At 50.2% G+C, this 23,830-nt stretch overlaps 2 protein-coding genes across 8 annotated transcripts in view; one reads left to right on the top strand and one right to left on the bottom strand.

The window, feature by feature from the left end:
• The window catches only part of RBCK1 (RANBP2-type and C3HC4-type zinc finger containing 1), a 29,234-nt gene extending 24,684 nt beyond the window's left edge, over window positions 1–4,550 (top strand). For all 6 annotated transcript variants that reach the window (XM_054979508.1, XM_054979510.1, XM_054979506.1 and 3 more), the window contains exons 11-13: window positions 442–540; window positions 1,328–1,471; window positions 3,924–4,550. In XM_054979508.1, coding sequence (XP_054835483.1) covers window positions 442–540; window positions 1,328–1,471; window positions 3,924–4,004 — 324 coding nt within the window. In that variant the 3' untranslated portion in view covers window positions 4,005–4,550. The remainder of the gene's footprint in view (window positions 1–441; window positions 541–1,327; window positions 1,472–3,923) is intronic.
• Window positions 4,551–5,517: 967 nt separating this feature from the next.
• The window catches only part of TBC1D20 (TBC1 domain family member 20), a 32,531-nt gene continuing 14,218 nt past the window's right edge, over window positions 5,518–23,830 (bottom strand). For both annotated transcript variants that reach the window (XM_054979512.1, XM_054979514.1), the window contains 5 exons: window positions 19,888–20,074; window positions 16,750–16,851; window positions 13,379–13,520; window positions 11,046–11,230; window positions 5,518–8,948 (listed from right to left, as the gene is read on the bottom strand). In XM_054979512.1, the coding sequence (XP_054835487.1) occupies window positions 8,690–8,948; window positions 11,046–11,230; window positions 13,379–13,520; window positions 16,750–16,851; window positions 19,888–20,074 (875 nt within the window). In that variant the 3' untranslated portion in view covers window positions 5,518–8,689. The remainder of the gene's footprint in view (window positions 8,949–11,045; window positions 11,231–13,378; window positions 13,521–16,749; window positions 16,852–19,887; window positions 20,075–23,830) is intronic.

The raw sequence follows: 23,830 nt of genomic DNA, 5'->3' as shown, positions 1-23,830 counted from the left end.
TGCATATACTAGCAGACATTTCAAATAATATTTATTTATGGTCGTTTATTAAAATCTATAATAGAGACATTAGCCCTTTAACTTTTACACGGTGATCTTTTGTATGTTTCAATTTACACCGTGGTCCATTGTGTTGTGTAGACACAACACATGTGTCTATAGGGCAGCAGCTTAAATTCATTGAGGGGAGATAAACTTCTGTGCTCATGGCGGGCTCGAGACCGAAGATCTGAACATTGTGACTGACCATTAGCCCCTATCATGGTGTCCCAAATCTGCCCCGCCCCAGGCAGGCCCCTCACTCTGCCTAAACACAAGGGCCAGCCCAGCTACGAACCTGGGAAGTTTTTGGCTCAGATCGGAGGGCCCCAAACGAGTCTTTGTGAAAAGTCCAGGCGAGGGAGATTGGAAACCAGCATCCCAACAGTGTCTTGTCCACAGGCTATTCATGAAAACATGAACTGCAAAGAATACCAGGACGATCTCAAAATCCGCGCCGAGAATGACCAGGCTGCACGGCAGACTACGGAGATGTTGATGGTGAGGAAGCTTGGCGGAGTGGCCTAGCAAGGTAGAGGTAGCCAGCCGGTCTGTTCCGGCCCGCTGGATGCCCTCAAAATCCCCACTAGGTGTACTATTCAGCTGTAACAAGAACAGGTTCACACACGTTTCTGGCCTTTTTAACTTGCAGCATCACGAGTTACGTTGGAGTAGCAGAAAGTAGGGTTGGCTTTGGCACAGGGGAGAGATGGGTTCAAATCTTCCTCTTAGCCATAATGTTCCCTAGTGATCTTGAGCTTAGTCTCAGTCTAATCTACCGCACAGGATTGCGGGGAAGGAAAAACCATCTAACCTCTTGAAGGCTGTTCTGAGTTCCTTGGATGCAAATATCCACATTTTAAAAAAAATGCAAATAAAGGGATAGAACTGTGTCATACATTCTGCTGCCAGTCAGCCAATTTTGAATAATCAAGTGATAAGCAGACAGAATAATAGAATCATAGGGTTGGAAGGGATCGCCAGGGTCATCTAGTCCAACCCCAGATAGATGCATGTGTGAACTGACCCGTTGGTCAAATTTAGGAGAATTCCAGTTCCTTGACATGCTGGCTTTCTACATGCAGGGAGGTTTTTCTTCAGGTGGTGAGGGAAATACTAAAACATCCCCCCCATCTGCGGTCTGGATGGTATGGTCCAGACACAGTGGTGCCACGTGAGACTGCTGCATATATAAATTGGCTCTGGGCCTGCCCTGCCTCCTCCTTGCCTGACTTCAGGCTGTGAGACCAGCCCGGCTTCTCTCTTCACCGCTCTCCTCTCCTTTCAGACAATGGTGCAGAAGGGGGATGCCATGTACTGCCCGGTGTGCCAGATTATCATCCAGAAGAAAGACGGCTGCGACTGGATCCTCTGCACCGTCTGCCGCACGGAGATCTGTTGGGTGACCAAAGGCCCACGTTGGGGGCCAGCGGTACGTATGGACTGACCTGCTCAAAGCCTGTGGGCTTTGTGCCGTGTGTGACCCCCCAGTCTGGGCAGGGTGGCGGCTTTGGAAGGATGCTTCTCCCCATGGGAGCTGGGCTGAGCATTGGCTTGGATGTTGAAGCAGGATGCCAGAAATCCCTGCTGTGTCAGGCTATGGATGACAGGATACTGCAGACAGATCTCTGGCCCATTTGCAGTAAGACACCAGTATTTAGTCAAATGGATTTTATTCAGAAATCGGTTCATTTCAATATAGAGTTCCATAGGTATACTTAGAAGCAAGACGGAGCTCCAAGCAGCATGAGTAGAAATTCACTGGAATGGCATCATGTAAAAGATACGTTCGTCCATCTCGTTTACTCCGTTCCCCCCTCCTTCTAACTATAAACAATACTTTGCTGCTCATTTTGTGTGAGAACACTTTACATATTTGTGATATCAGGATGAGTTGCTAAGATGTGAGACACAGCACGGTCTGGGAAGAATTGCAAGGTCATAAACACTGAAAACACGGGAAGCCGTTGCAGTCCAGCAGACACACACCTGTGAAAGCCTGAGAAAGTTAGCACACTAACAAAGTGATATTAAGCCATAGCTATTATATGCCCTGTGTTCAGCAGAAACAATATTGGCGTGGGTGAGGTACAGACATGACATGCTGTCATTTAACTGCTGGCAGCTTAAAGAAGTTGTGGTTTCCTGTGTGACCTTGTGGGCTGCATGTGTAGAGCTAGAGATGGTGTGTGTGGGTGTATGTGTGTGTGGAGGGGCTGCTAAGTTCTTGCCAAAGACTGTTTGGCAGTTCAGTTAATGGAAACGGGCATGGGAAAAGGAAGGAGAGGCTGAGAGACGGCGGATGCCCCAAGCGAGTAGCCAACACTTTCCAAAGAGCGTCCTGGGTCGAAAACAAAGGATCTTTTCCAGAGAGAGACCCTTGGCCAAAGCTGTGCTAATGCTTTTTAATGCATGTGTTCCGTTTTGGTTTCATGCGGGGAAAGAGGTGTGGTGTAGCCGTCTGGGGAGCTGAACCACAAGACAGTCAGCTGACTCCAGTAGCAGCAGCTGATCAGCTGGCGTCCAGGAGCCCCATGTGAGGTTTGGGGGCAGCAAGACTGAGAAACATGGAAAGCCGACGGGAGCAGCTGAAGGCCTGGCTTCTGGGTTAGGCTGTGCAGCGGGAGATGCCAGGGGGCTGATCAGCTTGAAGCGAGCTTTCAAGCAGGACGTTCTCTGGGGCCAGCTTGACAGCAGCTGTTTTTTTTCATCCAGATGGCGATCATCACATATGGGGGGCTATTTTAATTGGCAGGGCCCAGCGTGTCTGTTCGGTCTTGAGATGCATGTTTTTGCTCCAAATACCTGGATAGCCCAGGTGAGCAGAACTCAGAAGCTAAGCAGGGTCGGCCTTGGTTAGTCGTTGGATGGGAGACCTCCAACGAAGACCAGGGTGGCAGAGGCAGGCGATGGCAAGCCACCTCTGTGAGTCTCTTGCTATGACAACCCCACCAGGGGTTGCCAGAAGTCAGCTGTGACTTGAGGGCACTCCACCACCACCAAGTGGAGTCTCGGGGCAAGCCCATCTCTCTGCAAAAATGTGCAGCCGCTCAAGCTATACTTAAAATAGCCTTTTTCTCCGTAACCCAAAGAAGAGAGGCCTTCTGGGAAGATTTCTAGCACTAGGGGACTCTAGACAAATACCAATTTATTTAAAAATGGGAAAGCACAGGGCCGGATCAAGGGGGGGCAGGGGGGGTAGTCTGCCCCCGGCGCCCCCAGGGAGGGGGTGCCAGGAGCAGCTGCCAGCTGCCAGAGGGCGCAGGCAGCCTCGCAGCCCCCCCGCGCTGCCTTTCGCCTGCCCCGCAGGGCCCCCTGTCCTGCGGAGCAGGTGAAAGCAGCGCGGAGGGCTGGGAAGCCGCCGGGAGGCGAATGGTGCAGGCAGCTTCCCAGCCCCGCACACTGCCTCTGTTCCGCCCTGCGTGATGTTACCTAAGTGACGTCATCACGCAGCGCGGGGAGTGCGTGCACGAGGTCGCCAGCCTAGGGTTGCCCCGGGTGCGGGCAACCCTAGATCCGGTGCTGGGAAAGCAATAGTGCAATCCTAAACAGAGCTATCCCTCTCTAAATCCATATCTTAGGAGGATTGCTTAGGATTGCCGAGCATGTCTCCTTTTCAGACTTCTCCAAGTGGTCAGTCTGCATCCCATATCAGAGATTCCCCCCCTCCGCCCTTGCACAGGGGTCTGGGGCTCCTTTCCTTCCTTGGCTCTTTCAGCCCCTGGCCTTTCCTAGGACCAGAGGGCCTTTGCCGTCCTTCCACCCTCCCCAGGTCATTCTTGGCTCCTGTTCAGACAACCCAGGGGGAGAGTTCATGTACCTTCTTCTGCCCCTTCCTCTCTCTCCCTTTTCACATTTCTCCGCTTTGTCCTCGTCTTCTCCAGGGCTCTGGCGACACCAGTGGGGGCTGCCGTTGCAGGCTGAACGGAGCTCCCTGTCACCCCAACTGCCACAACTGCCACTGATTGCAAGGAAAAAGAGAATGCCGAACTCCAGGCTACATTGCTTGGTGGGAAGGCGGCCAGTCGGGACCTGTGGCCTCACTACCTACAGTCCATAAAAGCCTGAGATCTCTGCTCCGATGGCAACAGATTCATCCTCTATAGAAAGACTACATAATTTCCCACATTTCAACTAAGGAAGGTTATATAAAGCCGAGGCTGACTTCTCCCTCCAGGGACGTTATGCTCTGATTGCAGTTACTCTTCCTTGTGACCGCTGGCCTGAAGCTAGACTCGGGCTTCTTCCCAGGATGGACAGTGTTCCCCCCCCCCCGTCTTCCGCCTAAGCAGCATTACGCCATGTACCTCTTCAGGGTCTCCACTAGGAGCTGAGGGTGTTCTAGCCAAGGAATGGGTGACTAGCTAACAGATCCACAGCACAGAATTTTCATTACCCCACTCGGTGCATTAAGAATCAGGCTGCTTGGTTCTGGTGTCACTACAGAACATGCTGGCTTGATGAAGTCTTTACTTGTTTTCTTCCAATAAACGGGTATTTCATACACCGCTGCTATGCTTTTCTGCAGGGTTTGTTCTCTTAGAGGCCTGGCTTCTGCAGTTAAGGCTTTGGATAGCAAGAGGTCCCAGCTACGTACCGGCGGCCCGGCAGACCTCACAGTTAGGGAGGAAAAAATGATGTCACATAATCCATTCCGGAGAATTTGGAATGAGAGGTGAGAAACCTAAACAAGGCGGTACGATTCTTTGGCACAGCGTGGATGGAGAGGAACTGAAGACAATCTTTGCTAAGAAAAGTTTCCGTTTACTCTACTGGGCTTAGATCGTAACCACCTTTCTAATTCCAGAAAACCAAAACAGATGAAGTGTTAACACAGCCCACAACACACACTCCCAGTCTCTGTATGGTGTCAAAAAATGACGTTGCTCTCCCTCACAGCTGAGAATTCACTAACCTTTGCGTGCAGGCTGCGGAAAGGTTTGGTGCAACGAAAAAACCTCTGGCTTAAAACCAGGAGGAGAGGGAACAGGGGAGCCCGGCGGCACCAGTGCCAAGTAGACGACTGTTTTCAAAGAGCGCCTTCCTCTGGGCAAGCTGTGAATGCAATCTGTTTCACAAAGAAGAATGAACAATTGTATCTCCCCCCAAAGTTTGTATTATCAGAGAACGGACTCCCTACAAAGTCTCTGTGTTTTTGGCTGGCCACTATTGGAAGCAGGACGCTGTGCAAGGCGGGCCCTAGCAGGGATGTCAGTGGCAAACGCCAAGGTCTGGCCCTCTGCCTCCCCGTGGTGACCAGCCTCAATGCAGCGGTCCTAATAGTTGGAGGGTACCCAACGCTGCAAGCCCTGGCCCAGACCACCTTGCATGGCAGTGGCTTCAAAATGAGCTCCCTCTGGAGCGTGGACTAGGTCGTCGGGTCCCGAACAGGGAAGAGGGGACTGAGAGAAGGCACAGCGCTGGAAGGTGGAAGGCAGGGAAGTTCCTGGCTGGAAAAACAACAACTGCACGCAGGTGTTAGTAAATGGCTGTTAATAGCATTTATTTTTACACAATTACAGGCCCTGTACAAATCTGCATGTTACATACATATGTATAATCTTTATACAGAGTAGCCAGCTCACCAAGCAATTCTCTGATGGGGTGGGGGGGGGTCACCTGCTTCCCCCCACACACCGAAGATGGAAAAGTTGAGGAGAGGGTCCGTTCCTGATCATGCCACTCTACCAGAGCCTCATTGCTGCCTGCTTCTGCCAGTATGGCTGGAAGCCATTCTTTCTGTGCCCCTCCCCACCTTATTTCCCTTTTGGGTTGTGCAACGCCCCCTTCTGCCGTCTGGATTTGCCATGTAATGGGTTTACACAGCTTGTGGCTCACCGCACCAAATACAGCTAACCAGCAACATACGGCAGCCAAGGAAGGGTTTGATAAAATCTCTTGGTTTCACTGCCTGCACGGGACTGCTGAAAAGAGCCCCGATACAAGGCTGGTGTGGGACGTCTGACGGCTTGGAGAGTGTTCCTGCCGTGCCAGGCCGATCTATATGGTGCTTCTGTTGCTAAGAGGGTGGGAGACGCGGTAACCATTCAATTCACACCCAGGAGGCTGAGCCAGTGGGGGTGGGGTCTTACATCTTCAGGGCCACTGGGGGCTCATGAAAGGCTGCGGTGACTCAAATGCATCCATGGTGAAAGGTGGCTGAGATGCCTACTTCAGTTTGAATGCAATGGCCACCGGGTGTGGCCATGTGGCTGTCGGGTTCACCCGTCCTCAAAGATTCACCATGGAGGACGGGCAGCCACCACCTATGACAGCCTGCCTCCTTGCTCAAGCCATGGAATTTCTGAGCCCTCTTGGAGCCAGTCTAACAACCCATAGAATTAAGTGGTAAACGGTGATGGTTGATGGGAAGAGCTGGGCGGGGGAGGGCAGAGTCTGAAGTGGAACAGTGCTGAAAACACCCTAGGAGATTCTGCTGATTATGTATAAGCTGCCCCAGAGGATTTAAGCTTACAAGATAGATGCTGTAAAACTGAAGATTTCCCCCTCCCCTCTGCAGCCCAAGTTTCACTTCCTTAGCTTCGGCCACAAAGTAGTTTCTAAATCTGCTAAGGTTTGGGTTTATGCCGTGACAGGGGGAAGGGAGTGTTTTTCTTTTCTGTTTCAACAAAATGAAGCGACCCTGGCAACAGAGGATATGAGCCTCATGCCACAACCTCTCTCTGTCACGATATCCCAAAAGGTGAGAGTTGCCCACTGTTAAGTTGTTTTTCTGCTAAGGCAAGAAGGGGAAAGGAAGGTCCCCAACCTAGATTTTTCACACACTGCTTAGCAAAAACAGTTTACAATTCTTCCTTCCCAAAACTTCTTTGCAAACTCTGGACCGGCTAACACCCGCCCTGGATGCTGCCCTTCCCCCCTTCTCCAATGCTCATCCTATGTTCTGGCGCCCCATTCCCAATGCTGCAGATGCCAGGCTGATGCTAGCATGGATGCTCTGAGATCTCCTGATGCCAGGCTGTGCTAGCATGGATGCTCTGAGATCTGTGGCAGCTGGGGCGGAGCTTCTAGCAGTGACTTCCCACAGAAGGTGCACAAAACAAGGCTTGGTTGCAGGCGTCTGGGAAGCTCGAAAGAGAGACTGCGCCTTTACAGGAACAGCGGGAACAATCCACCCCGAGGGAAACAGGTTTTTCTTGGGTCATTCACTGGTGTGGCGAGGAGAAAGACCCGGCAAGCAGAAGAGACCCCTTTGTTCTTCTGCCTTTCTTCCTGGGTATGCAAATCCCAAAGTAGCAGAGAGTTCGGCGTCCTTGCAAGCAAGAGAAGGGTCTCAAAAGAAACGCATGCACGGGTGAGCGGTCAGCCTTTCTCCTGTGCTTGACTTCATAAGCTCCAGGCAACGCAGCTTCTGTGGGCAGCCGCTGCACCTCGTTCTCCATGCTGGAAGCCACACAAGGAATGACTCCGCTGTAGGTGGTGAGGAAAAATGCGCTTGCTGCACTCCACAAAGGCTTTCCTCCTCGGCAGGCGGCAGCACCGGCTCATCCCTAGCCAATGAGAGGATTGCGTTGGGTCCGAGATCGCCAAGGCATTGTCGTTCTCAGAAAAACAATGCCTGTAGTGTACAGGTTAGGTAAGGACACTTGTGAAAGGGTTCCTTAGTAGAGGAAGGAGGTAGAGGTGTATCTGGGATTATTGATGGGACGTTGGGAGGAGTTTGTGGGACGGTCCTTCACTCACAGTGCCCAGCAGGACAATGCATAGTTTTGTTTCCGGTTGTAGGAAAAAATCTTTTAACGAGTTAGTTTTCCATAGCAGGTTCATTTTCTTAGCCGGACGATTCCCACCCCCTTTTCATCCCATAAGGCTATTTCTAAATCCGTAAGGGAGCCACAAAACTTAACTTGCAAAGCCCCAGTCAAGCACACTTGGAGGTGCAACGCAGTCCTGGCACCGGGCACAAGCCTTCCGGGCCGAGAGGAGTTCCTGGCTTGGAGTGTGGCTGGAAGACAGCTACCTGTTGGGCAGGACCGAACGTTCGTACGCTGCAAGCTAACCCGACGGAGAGGTAGCAACACAAAAGCCATATGCAGCAGAAAGGAGGAAGAGGTCACTTTGCCTTGCTAGAAACTGCTGCCCTCTTCTACATGTGGGAATGCAAAACAGCAGAGTACGTGTGCAGGGAAAGCAGGTGGATCCCTCAAGCTTGCTCCTGTCACGTCTCTCCCTGCCCCGTTTTAATTCGCCCTACAGAAGCAACCAACACGGTCCCTGAAAATGCTCACTACTGCTTCCTTTCCTTTTCCCCCAAACTGCCACAGAGAGGAAAAGAGTTCCTGGAGTGCCGATAGCCCAGCCACTACTTAGATACGCAGCCCCATCAACCAGGTGGGAAGCAGAGAAAAAAATCAAAGTTCTCCAGCCCTGCAGGCGGTACAAAGTGATCCCTTCCGTCTTTCCCAGAGGAACGCCTGGGAAGGCTGACGGACCTGTGTAGACGCCCTCAGGCCAGAAGGCAGCATGGTTGGGCCCGGGCAGCTGGGAGTAGCAAGGCAGGTTGCGGAAGGCAGGGGATGAGACGCTTCTGAGCCCCTTCATTTGAATCCATCCACTCCAGCTGTGCCAAGTGGGGTGTGATGGTTGCCTCAAGACGGGAACTTTTCTCCTCCTCCCACACCCCAGACTCTCACGGAAATATCTGCAGCTCGAATTTGGGGGCCCACTCCAGGGCACTCTTCACCACAGCCAAAGCCGCTGCGCCCAGCGCCACCGTCAGCCCCATCACGGCCAACTTGACGAAGCGGTTGGTCCTTGGTTTCGTCGTCATGAGCGACTTGGCTCCCTCCTCGGCCCGCAGTCGCTCTCGGAAGCGCTGCCGCAGAACGGTATCCGGTCGCTGCTGGGCCGAAGCCAGCTCGAAGTCTTTGAAGGTGGACGCGGCCGTTCTGTAGGGAGACACAAAAAAAGGGGGTAACAGGTAGGTCAATCTCCCTGAAAAGGAGGTGGAAAGGCCAGCTTCAGTGTGGGGAAATCTCCGGGCTGAAAGCAAGACACTGATGGGCCAGTTTACAAACACTGCTTTGAGGAAGGAGGGGGTGTTGCTCAGTGGAAGAGCCTGTGCTTGGCATGTAGAAGGTCTCGGGTTCAATCCCCGGCATCTCCAGTTATAAAAGTAGCAGGCAGGCACTGATGTGACGGACTGGAGACCCTCGAGAGCTGCTTCCAGCCTGAATAGACAATACTGACCTCGATGGACCAAAGGTCTGACTCAATATAAGGCAGCTTCAGAGCCAGCATAAAGGGATGCAGGGTGAAATAGTTGTCGGAAAGCACTCCGTCCCACCCACCCCCACGCTCGTCCTCTCTTTTCTGGAATTTGGTCACTAACATTTTTAGCATAAAGTTCCCTTTCCTAAGACTAATTTTCCTATGTTCATACATCACAGAGATTAGTCCACCTTAGCGAATGGGTACTATAAGTGGGGTACTAGATCAAATCAAGCCTGAATTCTCCCTAGAAGCCAAAATGACAAAACTAAGGCTACCGTGCTTTGGTCACATCACGAGAAGACAAGACTCTCTGGGAAAGTCAATAATGCTAGGAAAAGTAGAAAAGTAGGAAAAGAGGAAATGAGATGGCTGGACTCAATAAATGAAGCCACGTCCTCCAGTTTGCAGGATCTGAGCAAGTCCGTTAATGATAGGACGTTTGGGAGGTCTTTCCTTCATAGAGTTGCCATAGGTCAGAGGCGACTTGATGGCACATAGAACACAGCTAACGGCATGCAATGCTGTTCTGTGGAGAAGCAGATCGCAGTGCTGAGGTCCTCTGGAACGTGCCTTTATTTATTTATTTACTACACCACTTGTGCAGAGGGCACAGAATGGTCCTGGCCCCAGCTGTAGCCGGGTCATTCTGCTCACACAGGTGGTGGAAACAGCAACTGAGTAAGACAGCAATCCTAAACAGTTCTACCAGTGGGGCTTGCTCCCAGGAAAGCATCTCAGGATTGCAGGATATGGCATCCGTAGAAGCCTTTGATGATCTGGCACCGCACAGCAGCAGGGTGAATATTTAGCACCACGGGGGCTTCAGGTTTTGAGAGGCCCTGGGCAAGACACCCCTTGGGGACCACCCATCACTAAGCACACCACTGTTTCCTTCCCCCCCCCCCCTTCATTCGAGCAGAGTCAAGTGCAGGCCGTGGTGGCGGCTGCTCGCTCACCACAGCTGAGATGCTCAGGAAAAGGCAGCAGAGCTATCAAGTGTGTGTCTGTGTGTCTGTGTGTGTCCAGGATCACCATTTGGGTTTACTCGGCCCTTGCCTTCCTTAGCGAGGAGTTGCTTAAAAGGCATGTCAAATCAAGGCATATAAAAGGCATATCAACTAAAACTCCGCTGCTAACACCGCTGAAAAAGTGAGTTTTTTAGTTTAAGAACTGCCTCTCTAGCATGTAAGGGACATTAGAAAAATCCCTGATTCTTCAGCATTTCCCCCTCTTGTGGGCAGCCCCAATCGCAGTGTCGCTGGCGCCATCTGGCCTCTGACAACACAAAAGCTGGCCTGCCTGGTATATTTAAATAGCAAGTCCCTGTCAGCTGGGGACAATCTAGGCTTGGAAACTTTCACTTGCAGAAGGTACAAATTCTCTTCGGGCAACGGGGGAAAAAGGAGTTTGTTCTGGTTTCTTTTTTCCCTTTGGGTCATCAATATTCCACTAATGACGAATATTGGGCTGGTAACCATTTTCCTGGGCTAATGTCTTTGGGGACTGGTTTGCAAGGGATTATTAACTAGCTTCCAAGACTGGTTCCTCTAGCAAATGTATAAAAGATATTAACTCTTCGTATTGTGAGTCTCCAGGGGACAGCAACATCCACACTTCCGGAGGAGTTAATGAGCCCTTCGGAATTAAGTTGCAAGCACTGGGGCCCAGCACGTGCTCGTCACCTGCCTCCTGAGAGATCAGTGGGGGAAAGGACAAGCCCCAGCCACATACAGAACGGGGAAAGTACATCAAGCACGTCGCGCACCGCTCACCTTTCGGCTTGCTGCTGTGCGGCCTCCCGGGCAAGTTCCGATGGGGGAAACTGGACAAAGAGGTCCCCGGCTCGACTGATCAAGGTCTCGTATGGGAGATCTTGTGGGATCTGGGACAAGAGATGGTGGACGGAAGCCATGTCACACTCGCAGGCCAGGACCTCCTCTGCCCGATAGAGGACAATCTGCAGGCGGAAGGAAGTAAGCGGACGGTTTTGGAGCAAGCAGGCACTGCCACGTTCCTCTTTCCTCCTCAGTCAAGACCGGGGGCAGACTAGCCCTTTCACTTACTAGGAAAGCTCCTGGCAGATGGCAGCCCCGGAGGACTTGCTGGTCGCCAGGAGCAGGCTGAGCGGGGGTATGGGTAGCACCACAGGGTCACTCAGCTTGGACCTGGCCAGCTGCAACGGGTGCAAACGCCAGGAAGATTCTTCTCTAAAGCCCACGGGCTCAGTCAGCTTACGTATGTGTGTTTTAAACCAAGAACTGGAAGAAAAAATGCTGTATGCCCAATAATACAGAAAGCAGCCAGGGCCAGGTAATCCAAGATGGGCAAGGGCAAGACGGGCATATTCAAATCACACTAGCCTTCGGTGTATTCCAAAATAATCCTTTTCTCCAAGGTAGGGAACAACAATTGATAGAGCAAATTTAGAGAGACTTTTACAAGCTCTCAAGGCAGCCCAAGTTACGTATCCGTATCACTGGCAAATCCTACCTGGTTTCAGGTAGGTAGCCGTGTCGATCTGCAGTAGAAGGTCAGGATTTGAACCAGTAGCGCCTGAAAGATTAACTAACAAGATTTCCAGGGTAGAAGTTTTTGAAAAGTCAACGCTGAAGAAGGGAGCTTTGACTCTCAAAAGGTTATACCCTGAACGTCTTGTTGGTCTCTAAGGTGCTACTGGTTCAGATCCTGCTGTTTCAGAAACCTGATGCATTGTGTAGAGCGTAATGCTACATGGGAGTGTCCAGGCTTTTCAGTCTTCCCCGGCTACCAGATACTGAGCAGCTACAGATAACTGAGCAAACAGTGTACCTGAGCAAGTTATTTGTACTTTCTGTTTAAGCTGGGGTATAGTGTGAAACCTTGGTCAGGCCGCACCTGGAGTATTGTGTGCAGTTCTGGAGGCCTCACTTCAAAAAAGGATGTGGCCAAAATCGAGAGGGTGCAGAGGAGAGCAACGAGGATGATCAGGGGTCTGGAGAATGAGCCCTACGAGGAATGGCTGAGGGCCTTGGGAATGTTTAGTTTGGAGAAGAGGAGGTTGAGGGGGGACATGGTTGCTCTCTTTAAATATTTGAAAGGCTGTCATTTGGAGGAGGGCAAGGAGCTGTTCCAGTTGGCAGCAGAGGGTAGGACCCGAAGCAATGGGCTTAAATTACATGCACAAAGGTACCGGCTGGATATGAGGAAGAACTTTTTCACGGTCAGAGGAGTTCAAAAGTGGAATCAGCTGCCTAGGGAGGTGGTGAGCTCCCCCTCACTGGCAGTTTTCAAGAAGAGGCTGGAGGAATATTCGTCAGGGGTGCTTTAGGCTGATCCTGCACTGGGCAGGGGGTTGGACTAGATGGTCTCTATGGCCCCTTCCAACTCTATGATTCTATGATTCAATATTATAAAAAACCTCACCAGAACACTGTTGATACCAGCACACGTACAGAAAAGAAGGCATTCGGAAACCTCTCAAAAACAAAAGAACCCAAACAAGAAATTGTGTCTCTGTCTTCCGTAATAGCACCAGTTCTAAATCTGGCAGCATATCCGTAAATATACCAGACAAGATTTTTCACACTGCCTTACTGGAACATTTTTTGAGAGTCTTATTTATCAGCATCTGACAGCCTGTATCTCACACTCGAGCCTGACCTCATCCGTGCCGGGATATAATATTTAGCCGATGGGGTGGCCTTGTAATGAGGCATTCAGCCAGCACTCTCAAGTCAGAGCGGAAAAGGGAGAGAGTGTGCAGCATGTGTGACTGTGTGATGGTTAATCCCACGGAAGCACAACCAACAGCCTGCTCCTTGGATATGAACCGGCTCATCCCCAGACACTGGGCCGCTCGCTAAGACCGTCTGTGAGACTCTTTTTGAGTTCAGCTGATCTGCCCAACTACAGTAAAGGTGCTTGGAGTGGAGAAAGGACGTGCTCCATTATAGACTCAACCTTGGAGTTTTTTTATGTGAGGCCAGAGACCAGCACGCCATGCAGAAGGCAAAACAGCCAATGGAAAACATGTTGCTCCTCTCACCTCTGCACGCTGATTAAACCACAAACCACACACGTATCCTAGTTTAATTCCTTTTTCAGTGGCATAGTGAGCAATACCTACCACTGCTGCAAAGTAGATGGGCATCAGTGGGTGGCAGGCCAGGAAGAAATCATACAACCGCACCACGTGTCTGAAGTCGGAGAGGACGTGTCCAAACCAGGTGATTAGCCAGCTGAGGGCAAAGATGGTCCCCACTTCAGCCCTGCGGGGAGAAAAAATGTGGAACGTTAAAGATAAAGCACCCCAGTTGGAATTGTTGTTATTATTATTGTTATTGTTGTTGTTATTAAATGTATAACCCGCTCTCCCCACAAGCGGGCTCAGGGCAGATTACAATAACAGATCAAAACATACAGGAGTGCACAATAAAATCACAAATTTCATAATACAGCATTTCAATAAAACCACCTGTTCACCATACAATACATATAATGAAGGTGAAGTTGCGGACTGGTATCTTATGGTTGCTCATGCGCCGGGCAGATGGCCGCATAATCCCCCTGCAGATAGGAAGGAGACCGTCAGAGAGACTCATTTGATAGATTTGATGTTGGCCTCAACCATATGCCTGGCGGAACATCTCAGACGCAGAAGCCATTTCACGGGCAGCTTCTCCATTTCCTCCCTACACGGCTGAGGCTGCCACTAGCAGAGGGGCTAAAACTCCCACCACGTAGGCATGACTCCTGGAGCACTCAGAGATGACTAGCTGGGAAGATGGAAGGATCCAGCTTTGCTCCTGGCCTCAATGTGTTTGAAGAAAAATGGATCCAAAGACAAAGGAAGTGGCATGAGGTTAACAAAGCAAAAAAGGATACTGCACAGCCAATTACTTTTGCAAAGCGTGCAATATAAGGCCAGCCCAGACATAAAGATGGTTGTAGGCTTTGCTATGACTGGGGTGGTGGAGATCTCTTTCTATAAGGATTAGACATGGGCACGAACCACAAATGTTTGTGGTTCGTGGGGTTTCCACAAACCAAGAACCACGAACTCCCACAAACTGGGGCAAGTTCGCGAACCAGTTCGTGGGGTTTAAATGCCCCTTTCTGGCTGCTTAGCAGCAGCAGGGAAAGGGGCATTTGATAGTTTAAAGGGATCTGTTGCTTGCAAGTGGCAGGAAAGGTCCCTTTAAACTATCAGCTGGCAAGCAGTGAGGGGGGGACCCCCACCTGCCAGCTGATAGTTTAAAGGGACCTGCCGCTTACAAGTAGCAGGAAAAGTTTAAATGGCCATTTCCCTGGAGAAATAGCCATTTAAACTACCCCTTTCTCTGCCGCTTTGCAATAGCACGAAAAGGGGCATTGCCCTTTAATATGACCCAAACGAACCAGTGGACCAGTTCCGTGCCACGAACCACTGGTTTGCGACCCACGAACTGGACTGGTTCGTGGATTTTTTTGGTTCGTATTCAGGTTCGTGCCCATCTCTAGTAAGGATCCCCAACCTAAAGATTACTGAAAAAGTATTGTCGAAGGCTTTCACGGCTGGAGAACGATGGTTGTTGGGGGTTTTCCGGGCTGTCTTGCCGTGGTCTTGGCATTGTAGTTCCTGACGTTTCGCCAGCAGCTGTGGCTGGCATCTTCAGAGGTGTAGCACCAAAAGACAGAGATCATCTCTGTCTTTTGGTGCTACACCTCTGAAGATGCCAGCCACAGCTGCTGGCGAAACGTCAGGAACTACAATGCCAAGACCACGGCAAGACAGCCCGGAAAACCCCCAACAACCATCAATTACTGAAAAACTCTACAAAGAGGAGCAATTTAGGGAACAAAAGGTTTTGTTCTGCAAACTGAAGGTAGGACAAACAAATAAAACCATGAGGAAGTACATTTCAGTTAAACATTAAGAAACGCTTCCTGATTTTCAGAGCAATTCAGGAATGGACAAAACACATACAGGAGTTTGCAGTAGCTCCTTCCTTGGATGTTTTCAAGGCTGAAACAAGCCAGAAATGCTTTAAAACTTTTCTATGTCAAGATTCCTCACAATACTGTTTATAGGCGATACGGACAGATTCACAAAGCGTTTGCCATTTTGCTTCCTCTGTCAAAACCCTGAAGGGGAATGTGCAGAAATCACTGTCCAGGGAGTGACTACTATTAGATCCATTCCTGGGAAAGCAAGCCACGATCCATCCTCTGGTCCCATTCAAGATAGATGACGGCAAAACCGTCTCTGTGGGCTGACCTGGGAGGCTGCACAGAAGCTAACGCTGATCAAAAAGCAGCCGCCAAGTTGATGACTGATGCGGATAGAAGGACGACGTCTTTATTTATTCATGTAATTTATAGTCCGCCTTTCTCACTAAGACTCAAGGCGGATTACATAGTGCGAGATTAGTACCATCTGAAATGCTGGAGCCAGCGCTGTGACAGCTATGCTGAATTCTATTATTTTGAATGGGTAGGATATGTCTCCTCACCAAAAGCGGACACAGAGCCCGAGTCACGTTTCAAATCCAGGCCAGGAATATCTCCCAAATTGGTTGTCACAGGCACGCAGACCTCTCTAGCATGTGATAAAGGACTTAACTTTCCATCTAGTTTTCCTGAATGATTTTTTTCAAGATCGTGCCGCAAGAACTTGCTGTGAAGATATGGCTGTTCTTTTTGAATCCGGAACTTAAAAGGCTTAGCTCTGTCTGCCACCGACGTCGACTAGAGAACCAGATGAAGACCAAACTTGCTACCTGAGACTGTGGGCCGTGCCTGGCTGCCCACCAAGGGCTGGCATTTGCTGGGCACCATGGCAACAGGCGGCGACAGCAGCGCGCAGGCCACGGCTGCCCGCACCGGAAGCCACCGAGTGGTTGCTGTGGCAATCCTCCCTTCCTCGATTACTTTAATCAATATCAAGGACATTTCCATAAACAATTCCATAGGGTAAATAAATGCAAGTTTACGAAGACATTGCATTAGCAAGAATCCAATACATAGCTGAAGAGATGCTGAAACAGCCTAAGCAATTTTAGGACTGGTATTAGACAACATAGAACTTCCCAGTAAGGTCATACTTAAAGCAGCAGGTAGTACATAGAAGCACATATTTAAAGCAACAGATAGGATGTAAGGCAACATAGTGGTGAAGTCTATTGTCCCTAAGTTGTTATTGAAGCGTCCAAGACCCCCCTCTCTGCAACCCCCTCCGTACAATACAGCCCTCCTATCTGAGTTAAAAAGCCCTTTTGAATAATTCAGTTTTGCTTAGAGAGCTTTACTGGCTTCCAGTTTGTTTTCAGACACAATTCACAGGGTCGGTTCTTACCTCTAAAACCCGAAACAATCTTTGTTTTTTAATTTACATTTCTTTGAAGTACTGTAAACATCGATAATCTGATGAGTTAGTGAGCGGGGTATAAATGCTCTATGTCAATTGAAATATGTAGCCGACAACAAATGATTTGAGAAAAGCCCAACAACTCCACGTACCTCTGCATGAAGTCGTGCAGCTCCGGATTCACCTGGTCTATAATGGGCATCAAGTAATTTAAGATGTGCTTGGTGTTATCCATCGTTGGGTCCATAAAATCCCTGCCAGGCGATACAGGTTGGATTAGACACTTAGCTGTGCAACATGTCTTGGCCCGCAATCTGCTCCCATTTATGACAGACGACGGGCAATGCTAAGCATACCAAAAGCAAGGAGTCATCCGTGCTGGATTGTCCAGGAAATTGGGAACAGCCACGGCCCAGGGGAATTCTGAACAAAACCAACCCGGTTTCAAGGGACAGAAGCCCCCCCTGCAGCATTTGCAACAAGGGACTTGCGCATCTTGAACACAACAAAGGGTGTTGCAATAGAGAGTGGAGTGACGTGGAGGGCCAAAGTGACGGGGCTTTCCACTCTTCTCAGAAAAGGTTGAAGCCTTTCTCTAACTCCAGTGTCTCTTCCACTGGAAGAAAAGCTCAGAGTGGTGCGGGAGGCTTCTTGGCTCATTCTTGTCACAAATGAAACTGTGGTTTGTTCAGGGGTCATCTTGTAGAAAAAGAGCTGGAGGAACTCATTAGCATAACTCATTAGCATATGTCATGCCCCTCGACATCACCAGCAGTGTGTCATTAGCATGACTGATTTGCATATGCCACACCCCCTGACATCACCTATCCAGGGTGTTTTGGACCCAATCCTGGCCATTCAGGGCTGAAATTGGGCCCAAAATGGCAAAAAGGGGCTGAAAATGTCCGAAAAGGGACCCAAATGGTCAGGATTGGGCCGCTGCTGAGTGGGAGAGCGAACCACCATGCATCAGAGGCCTGATCCTCGCTGTTTCGGGACCAATCCTGGCTGTTTGGGGCCCAATCCTGGCCAATTGGGCCCCAAATGGCCAGGATCAGGCCCAAAATGGCCGGGATTTGGCTGCTGCCAGACGGGGGAGTGTTCCCCCACTGTCAGTGACCTGATCAGGGCTGTTTTGGCCCCAATTTGGGACAAAACCGCCTGATCCAGGCCAAGGCCGAAATGGGCCGAAAATGGCCATTTGGGGCACATTTTGGCCTGGATCAGACCCAAAATGGCACCGACCCAATCCAGGCTGTTTTGGCCCTGATCCCAGCGGAACTGAGCCCAAAATGGCTGAAAATGGCCAATTTGGGCCCGGATCGGGGCCGAAATAGCCTGGATCGGGTCAGTGCCGGGCAAAGGAGGCTTCCCCCACAAGGCACTGACCCATTCCTGGCAGAAATGGGTCCAAAACGGCTGAAAGTGGCCATTTTAGGCCTGTTTGGGCCCAGATTGGCCCGATCCGGGCCATTTCGGCCCCAATCCAGGCTGAAACAGGCCCAGAATGGCTGAAAATCAGGTGGGTGTTGCCACCAGACAAGTGACCTCATTGGAGAACTGCCGGAACAGCGTTCTGGCACGTTAACCCTCAAAATGAGCCTGGGTTTTTTCGTGCCGTCTGAATGCAACCCGCCTTACCGGGGACCTTGGTGTGCAGGAAGCACCGCAGCCTGTTTCCTCAGATCCTGAAAGCGCACTGCCGGCCCTGAAACTGGCCGTCACCACAAACCTCGTGGGTACGCAAAAGCGGCCTCAGGAAAATTCCAGCAAGGGCTGGGCTGTAGCAGAATCTGGGAAGCACCTTTCTCTGCATATTCTGCGCGCTCTTCGGGGGCAGGCCGTGTCTTCCAGCATCTAGGAATGGCATGTCAGTGGCTTTCCTGCAGCTAAATCAAAAAGAGTCCAGTAGCACCTTTAAGACTAACCAACTTTATTGTAGCATACGCTTTCGAGAATCACAGTTCTCTTCGTCAGATGCATATGGTTAGTCTTAAAGGTGCTACTGGACTCTTTTTGATTTTGCTACTACAGACTAACACGGCTGACTCCTCTGGATCTATTTCCTGCAGCTGTGTCTTTCAGCAGAGCTCAACCATCTCCCAAGGACCAGTTCTGAGAGCTCTCCTTTGTAAGCTGGACCCTGACTGCCCTGGAAAGAGTGTGCCAGGCACTTGTACGTCTCCTTGAACCTTACCGCCCCGCCTGTGGCCACGTTCCAAGCCACGTTAAGGCAAAATCCGTACCTCCTCTTTTGGGGCCATGATGTCATTTATTTCTCTAACACCTGCCCCCTTATATTGCAATCCCCATCCAACTAGACCTGCCAGTCCTCTTTCTTCTCCCACCCGTAAGATTTTAATCTGCCTTCTCCATGACTACAGTCTTCTTCTTTCCAAACTGTACCCTCCCTGCACCTCTGCGCTATGTCCACTGATGTGAACAGTAATGGAAGAGCTTTCAGTGTCTTATCAAAACTCTACACCTCATGCCCAACACTACGAGGAAGCCATGAGAGAGAGAGAGAGAGAGAGAGAGAGAGAGAGAGAGCCAGCATCAATCCCAGGGCAGAGCTGCTGTTCTGGCTAACACTGGCACTGCAAACTGCGCAGTCAGGAAAACACGTGTGTGGCAACACCCACAGTCCAGGAACTGGCTTTCCATCATATTCCATCCCAATGGTGCAGTGGAAGCAGGGAAAGCCAGAAGGATGATCTGTGGACAGGGCAAAGTTGCTACTTCCTACTGGCCCCCACAACTGGAGGAAAAAAGCCGGGGATGCCAAGCACATGGCAGTCAAGGAAAGAAACCTCTCTTCCCTCTGGCTGCCTCATCCAGGTGCCGCCGGCACATGCAACCCTTACCAAGCTTCTTTCTGCCTAAGACAGTAGAAAGTCTATCCCTCTGGCATGCAATCTCTGAAGGGATGCTGCCAGCCTTAACCCCACCCCTCCCATGCAACTGAGAGACGGTCAGAGTTGCTAGGGAGGAGAGGAACTGGTGCAGCAACCACACCCACAATTCCCAAGGAGAACTGTTGACCTAGCCCAGCTCTGCCACCCATAACCCTCCCCTTCCAGCAAGCGTAGGCCAAGGAAGCAGAGCCAGCAAAGAAGCTTGGGAGGTACACAGGGACGAGAGATAGGGCTTCCTTCCTGCCAAGGACTGCATGCCTCTCCTCTTGCCCGGCAGGGAAGAGGATGCAACTATTCCCCCTCTCCCAGGGCTGCACGGAAAAAACCAGCTCCGGGGACAGAGGGGCAGCTGCCCAGGAACACAGGCAGAAGTACCTGAGGTGATGGGTTGACAGTTTCTCCACCAGGGCTGTGGCCAGCCTCTCCCCGACAACCAGCAGAAAGGTGACCACAATGTCGTGGTAGCCTTGGTAGTAGTGCAGCTGTGGGTTGCGCTGCAGGACCTGAAGGATGCTGTCGATCAGCTTCTCCTGCAGCCCCTCCCTCTGCTCGTCCGGCATGCCTGCAAGGAGAGCCGGAAGAAGGGGGTGAGTGGACAAGCAGGGGGGAGGGACGGGCTTCTGCACCCACGGGCGTCCGTCTCTGCAGCCTGCGTAGGGAGAATCACGTGGAAACGGAAGCATCTGCTTGTTGGCAGCCGACAGCCCTAAGGCAGAACTCCGGGACTGAACTGCCTCTCCGCTCCTATGACAGGCTTAGAGAAATGGGACGCCATTCTATACACCTCCGCTGGGGAGGACTGATAAGTCTACTCTTCAAGATAGTTTCAGGTGGGTAGCCATGTTGATCTGTAGCAGAAGAGCAAGATTCGGGTCTCTCGAAAGCTTCTACCCTGGAAATCTAGTTGATCTTTAAGGTTCTAATGGACCGGAATCTTGCTCTTCACATGTAAAGTGCTTTAATGGTCAAGACAACGACTGTGAAATCCTGGAGTGAATTCCGCAACAAATTGTAGCAACGATGGCATCCCCTTGTCTGAAAAAGAAGATCCCTTTTTTCCCAGCAATGAATCAGACAGGTTTTCATGTAATAAATAAAGCCCTTCTTACTTAAATAGAAAAGAGTCCAGTAGCACCTTTAAGACGAACCAACTTGACTGTAGCATCAGCTTTTGAGAACCACTGCTCTCTTCGTCAGATGCATCTGACGAAGGGAGCTGTGATTCTCGAAAGCTGATGCTACAGTCAAGTTGGTTCGTCTTAAAGGTGCTACTGGACTCTTCTATTTTGCTACTACAGACTAACACGGCTAACTCCTCCGAATCTTCTTACTTAAGGTTATTTTTTTTAAAAAAATCTTCCTCAGGGCATTGAGCAGGGGTCACTGAGGGAAGGGGGGCTGCTGTGAATTTCCTTCATTGTGCAAGGGGCTGGACTAGATGACCCTGGGGGACCCTGAGGGGACCATACCAGCTCTTTGATTCTATGAGAACTAGGGACCGTTTGTGAACTATCGGCTGATTCCGCACACGTTGGATAATGCACTTTCAATGCACTTTTATCAATCGTTTGAGGTGGATTTTTTGTTCCGCACACGAAAAAATCCATTCCAAATGATCTATAAAGAAGATTGGAAGTGCATTATCCCACGTGTGCGGAATCGCTCATCATCAGAGTGTTACCAGACTCAGACCTGAAGATGCTATCATTCAGTGGCAGAGCGCCTGCTTTACATACAGAAAGCCCCCCATTCAATCCTTGGCAGTCCCCACCGAACAGCACTCGGGTAGGCGGCCTGGGAAAGATCCCTGCCTGAGACATTGCAGAGTCACTGCCGCGCCACGGATGGGCCCACAGCCCGAGTCCGCGCAAGGCAGCTTCACGTGTCCATGATTTCCATGGACTCGATTACAGACAAAACACAACATGCTATAATTGGTTAAGTATTCTAGAAAAAAATATCAGCAACCAACTTTTCACAACCAGCTCAGGAAAATGTGGAGGAAAAGGTACAAAGTGGAGGTATATAAAAGAGCTTTCACTTGAATCGCTGTGATGTTTTATTCTACGGATGCTCTGATGTTTTAAACGTATTGATTTTGGCTGATGATGTTGCTTTATATTTTATTCTGGTTATTTTTTGTGGTATGTAGCAGGAAAGGGTCAGCGACAGGCCCCGTCCAGTGGAGGGTGCCTCCAGGGACCGCAGGCTCCTGTACAAAGGGATACACAGCAGCAGCTGTGAGCTCTGAGGGAACAAGTGGCCAAAGGGGTCTGGAAAAGGAATGTGGGGCCCCCCAAAACTGGCTGTCCACCGCATTGGTAGGCCAGATGTGGCCAGATACTCGTTCCAGAGGGAAAGGCTAGTTGGCAGCATTGGTGGCTATCGGGGGGGGGGAGGCATGCCCTTAGATTTAAGGGACGTCTGGAATACGGTCAGGAAGGAGGCAGGGGCTATAGCCTGGGGGCAGGGGCAAATGTTAAGCAGGGCCTTAAAAGAGGTGGACAGGTGCACATTGGGGTGGATGGAGGAGAAGCACAGTAAAGGTGAGTCTACCGGGAAAGAAGGGTGACAAGAACCACTTCCTCCACTGACAGCGAGGCAGCCCAGCTGCAAGAAAGAAGCGCAGGACAATTTGGGAATAAAGCTCACTGAAGCTGCCCAAAGTCTGCGCGACCTCTGAAAGGCGTGGAGTTGCAATTGCTCCCCAGCCCTCTACAGCGGTGGTCCCACAAGTGCCCTGTGACAACCATGTCCTGCCCCACCCACATTGTGAATTATGGCTAACAACTTTTCTTTGGCTCTAGGAGCCAGCCAAAAATGTCAGGAGCATTTTTTTCAGCCTTCCAGATACTGTATTTTAATGACCATATTTTTTCAATTATTGTTACCACAAACCCCCAACGTTCTTCAAAGTTTCTCATAATTTTACCAAACGCTGGACAAGAGTTGCAGTGAATAAATATGGGGTAACCTTGGATGTCGCCAACACAATGAAAAGCTACCGTCTAGCCCAAACTATCTACTCCCCAATTTTTCGTAATTTCTTGATTCTGAAACACTCCATTTAATTGAATATAACCAGCTAACTGGTTAAGAAATGAATTCATTTGCCACCTTGAAATGGTGTGAAATTAATCTATCGACAAGCAATGAGAAGCATGCATTATGTTATATGACAAAACATATTCGGAAGTGAAATGATAAATAGGCTACTGAAGATAAAATCCGCAGTGATTTTACTATAGTGTCTCTCAGTGCACTATAATAAAATCACTGCGGATAAGAGGCACAATGAAATTTCTAGATGGCATGGCAACCTAGCACCTGGGATTTGTCAAGCCCTGTTTTGAGTGTTTATATTTGTTTGAAACTGCCTTGCGTAATATGGGAAAACAGTGAATAAGCATCTTAAATATAGCCCTCTGTGCACCTTGTCCTCACAGGGTGTTTGTTGTGGGGATAATGAGAACATACTTTGTGAACCGCTCTGAGTGGGTGTTAAGTCGTCCTGAGGGGCAGTACATAAATGTTGTTGTTGTTGTTATTATTATTAAAAGCATCTTGTATATTGTCAACAAAGAACAGCAGAATTGCCAGGTGCAGTTAGAAACCACACCTTCCTTTGTATAGAAGGTACAATAGCAGAGTGACTGAGCAGACGAAGGGCAAGTTCAATCCTCTGAAGCAAGCAATGGCTGAAGGAAACCTGCAACAGCCGTGGATCACAAACACTTCCACACCGAGAACAGAGGGCCTCCCTGAAGGCTTCTTTGCTCGGGGCCACCGAGATGTTGCTATGGCCACTCTATCACAAGAGGCACGACTGAGATATCCGCTTACACCAGTTCAAACGTCACGGTCTGGGAACTTGGGAACTGCAGGTTCTCTGGGAGGGGTTGGGCTTTCTTAACAGAAAATTCTCAGCACCCTCGCGGAACAAGTCCCAGGGTTCTTTGGAGAAAGCATGCAACAAATAAACCAGTTTCAGTCCACCCTCACACAGACGAACACAAATGAAGCAGCCGTATAATGAATCAGACTACTGATCTATCAAGATAGTTCTATCCACTCAGACGGGCAGCAGCCGTCCAGGGTCTCGGGTGGTGGTCTTTCACATCACCTGGAGATGCCGGGGGGGGGGGTGAACCTGGTACCTTCTGTATGCAAAACAAAAGGCCCTTCCACTGAGCCACAGCTCCTTCCTCTTTTGTGGTTTAGCAATGCACACTGAATTATGCTGTCCAAGTGCTTGGTTGTTATGAAAAGAAATAGGGGAGAGCAAGAATAGGGGAGATCATGCCGCAGCCAGCAGATG

Source organism: Eublepharis macularius, chromosome 5 (genome assembly GCF_028583425.1).
Source record: "Eublepharis macularius isolate TG4126 chromosome 5, MPM_Emac_v1.0, whole genome shotgun sequence".
Lineage (NCBI taxonomy): Eukaryota > Metazoa > Chordata > Lepidosauria > Squamata > Eublepharidae > Eublepharis > Eublepharis macularius.
This window is presented reverse-complemented; position numbering and strand designations above follow the sequence as displayed.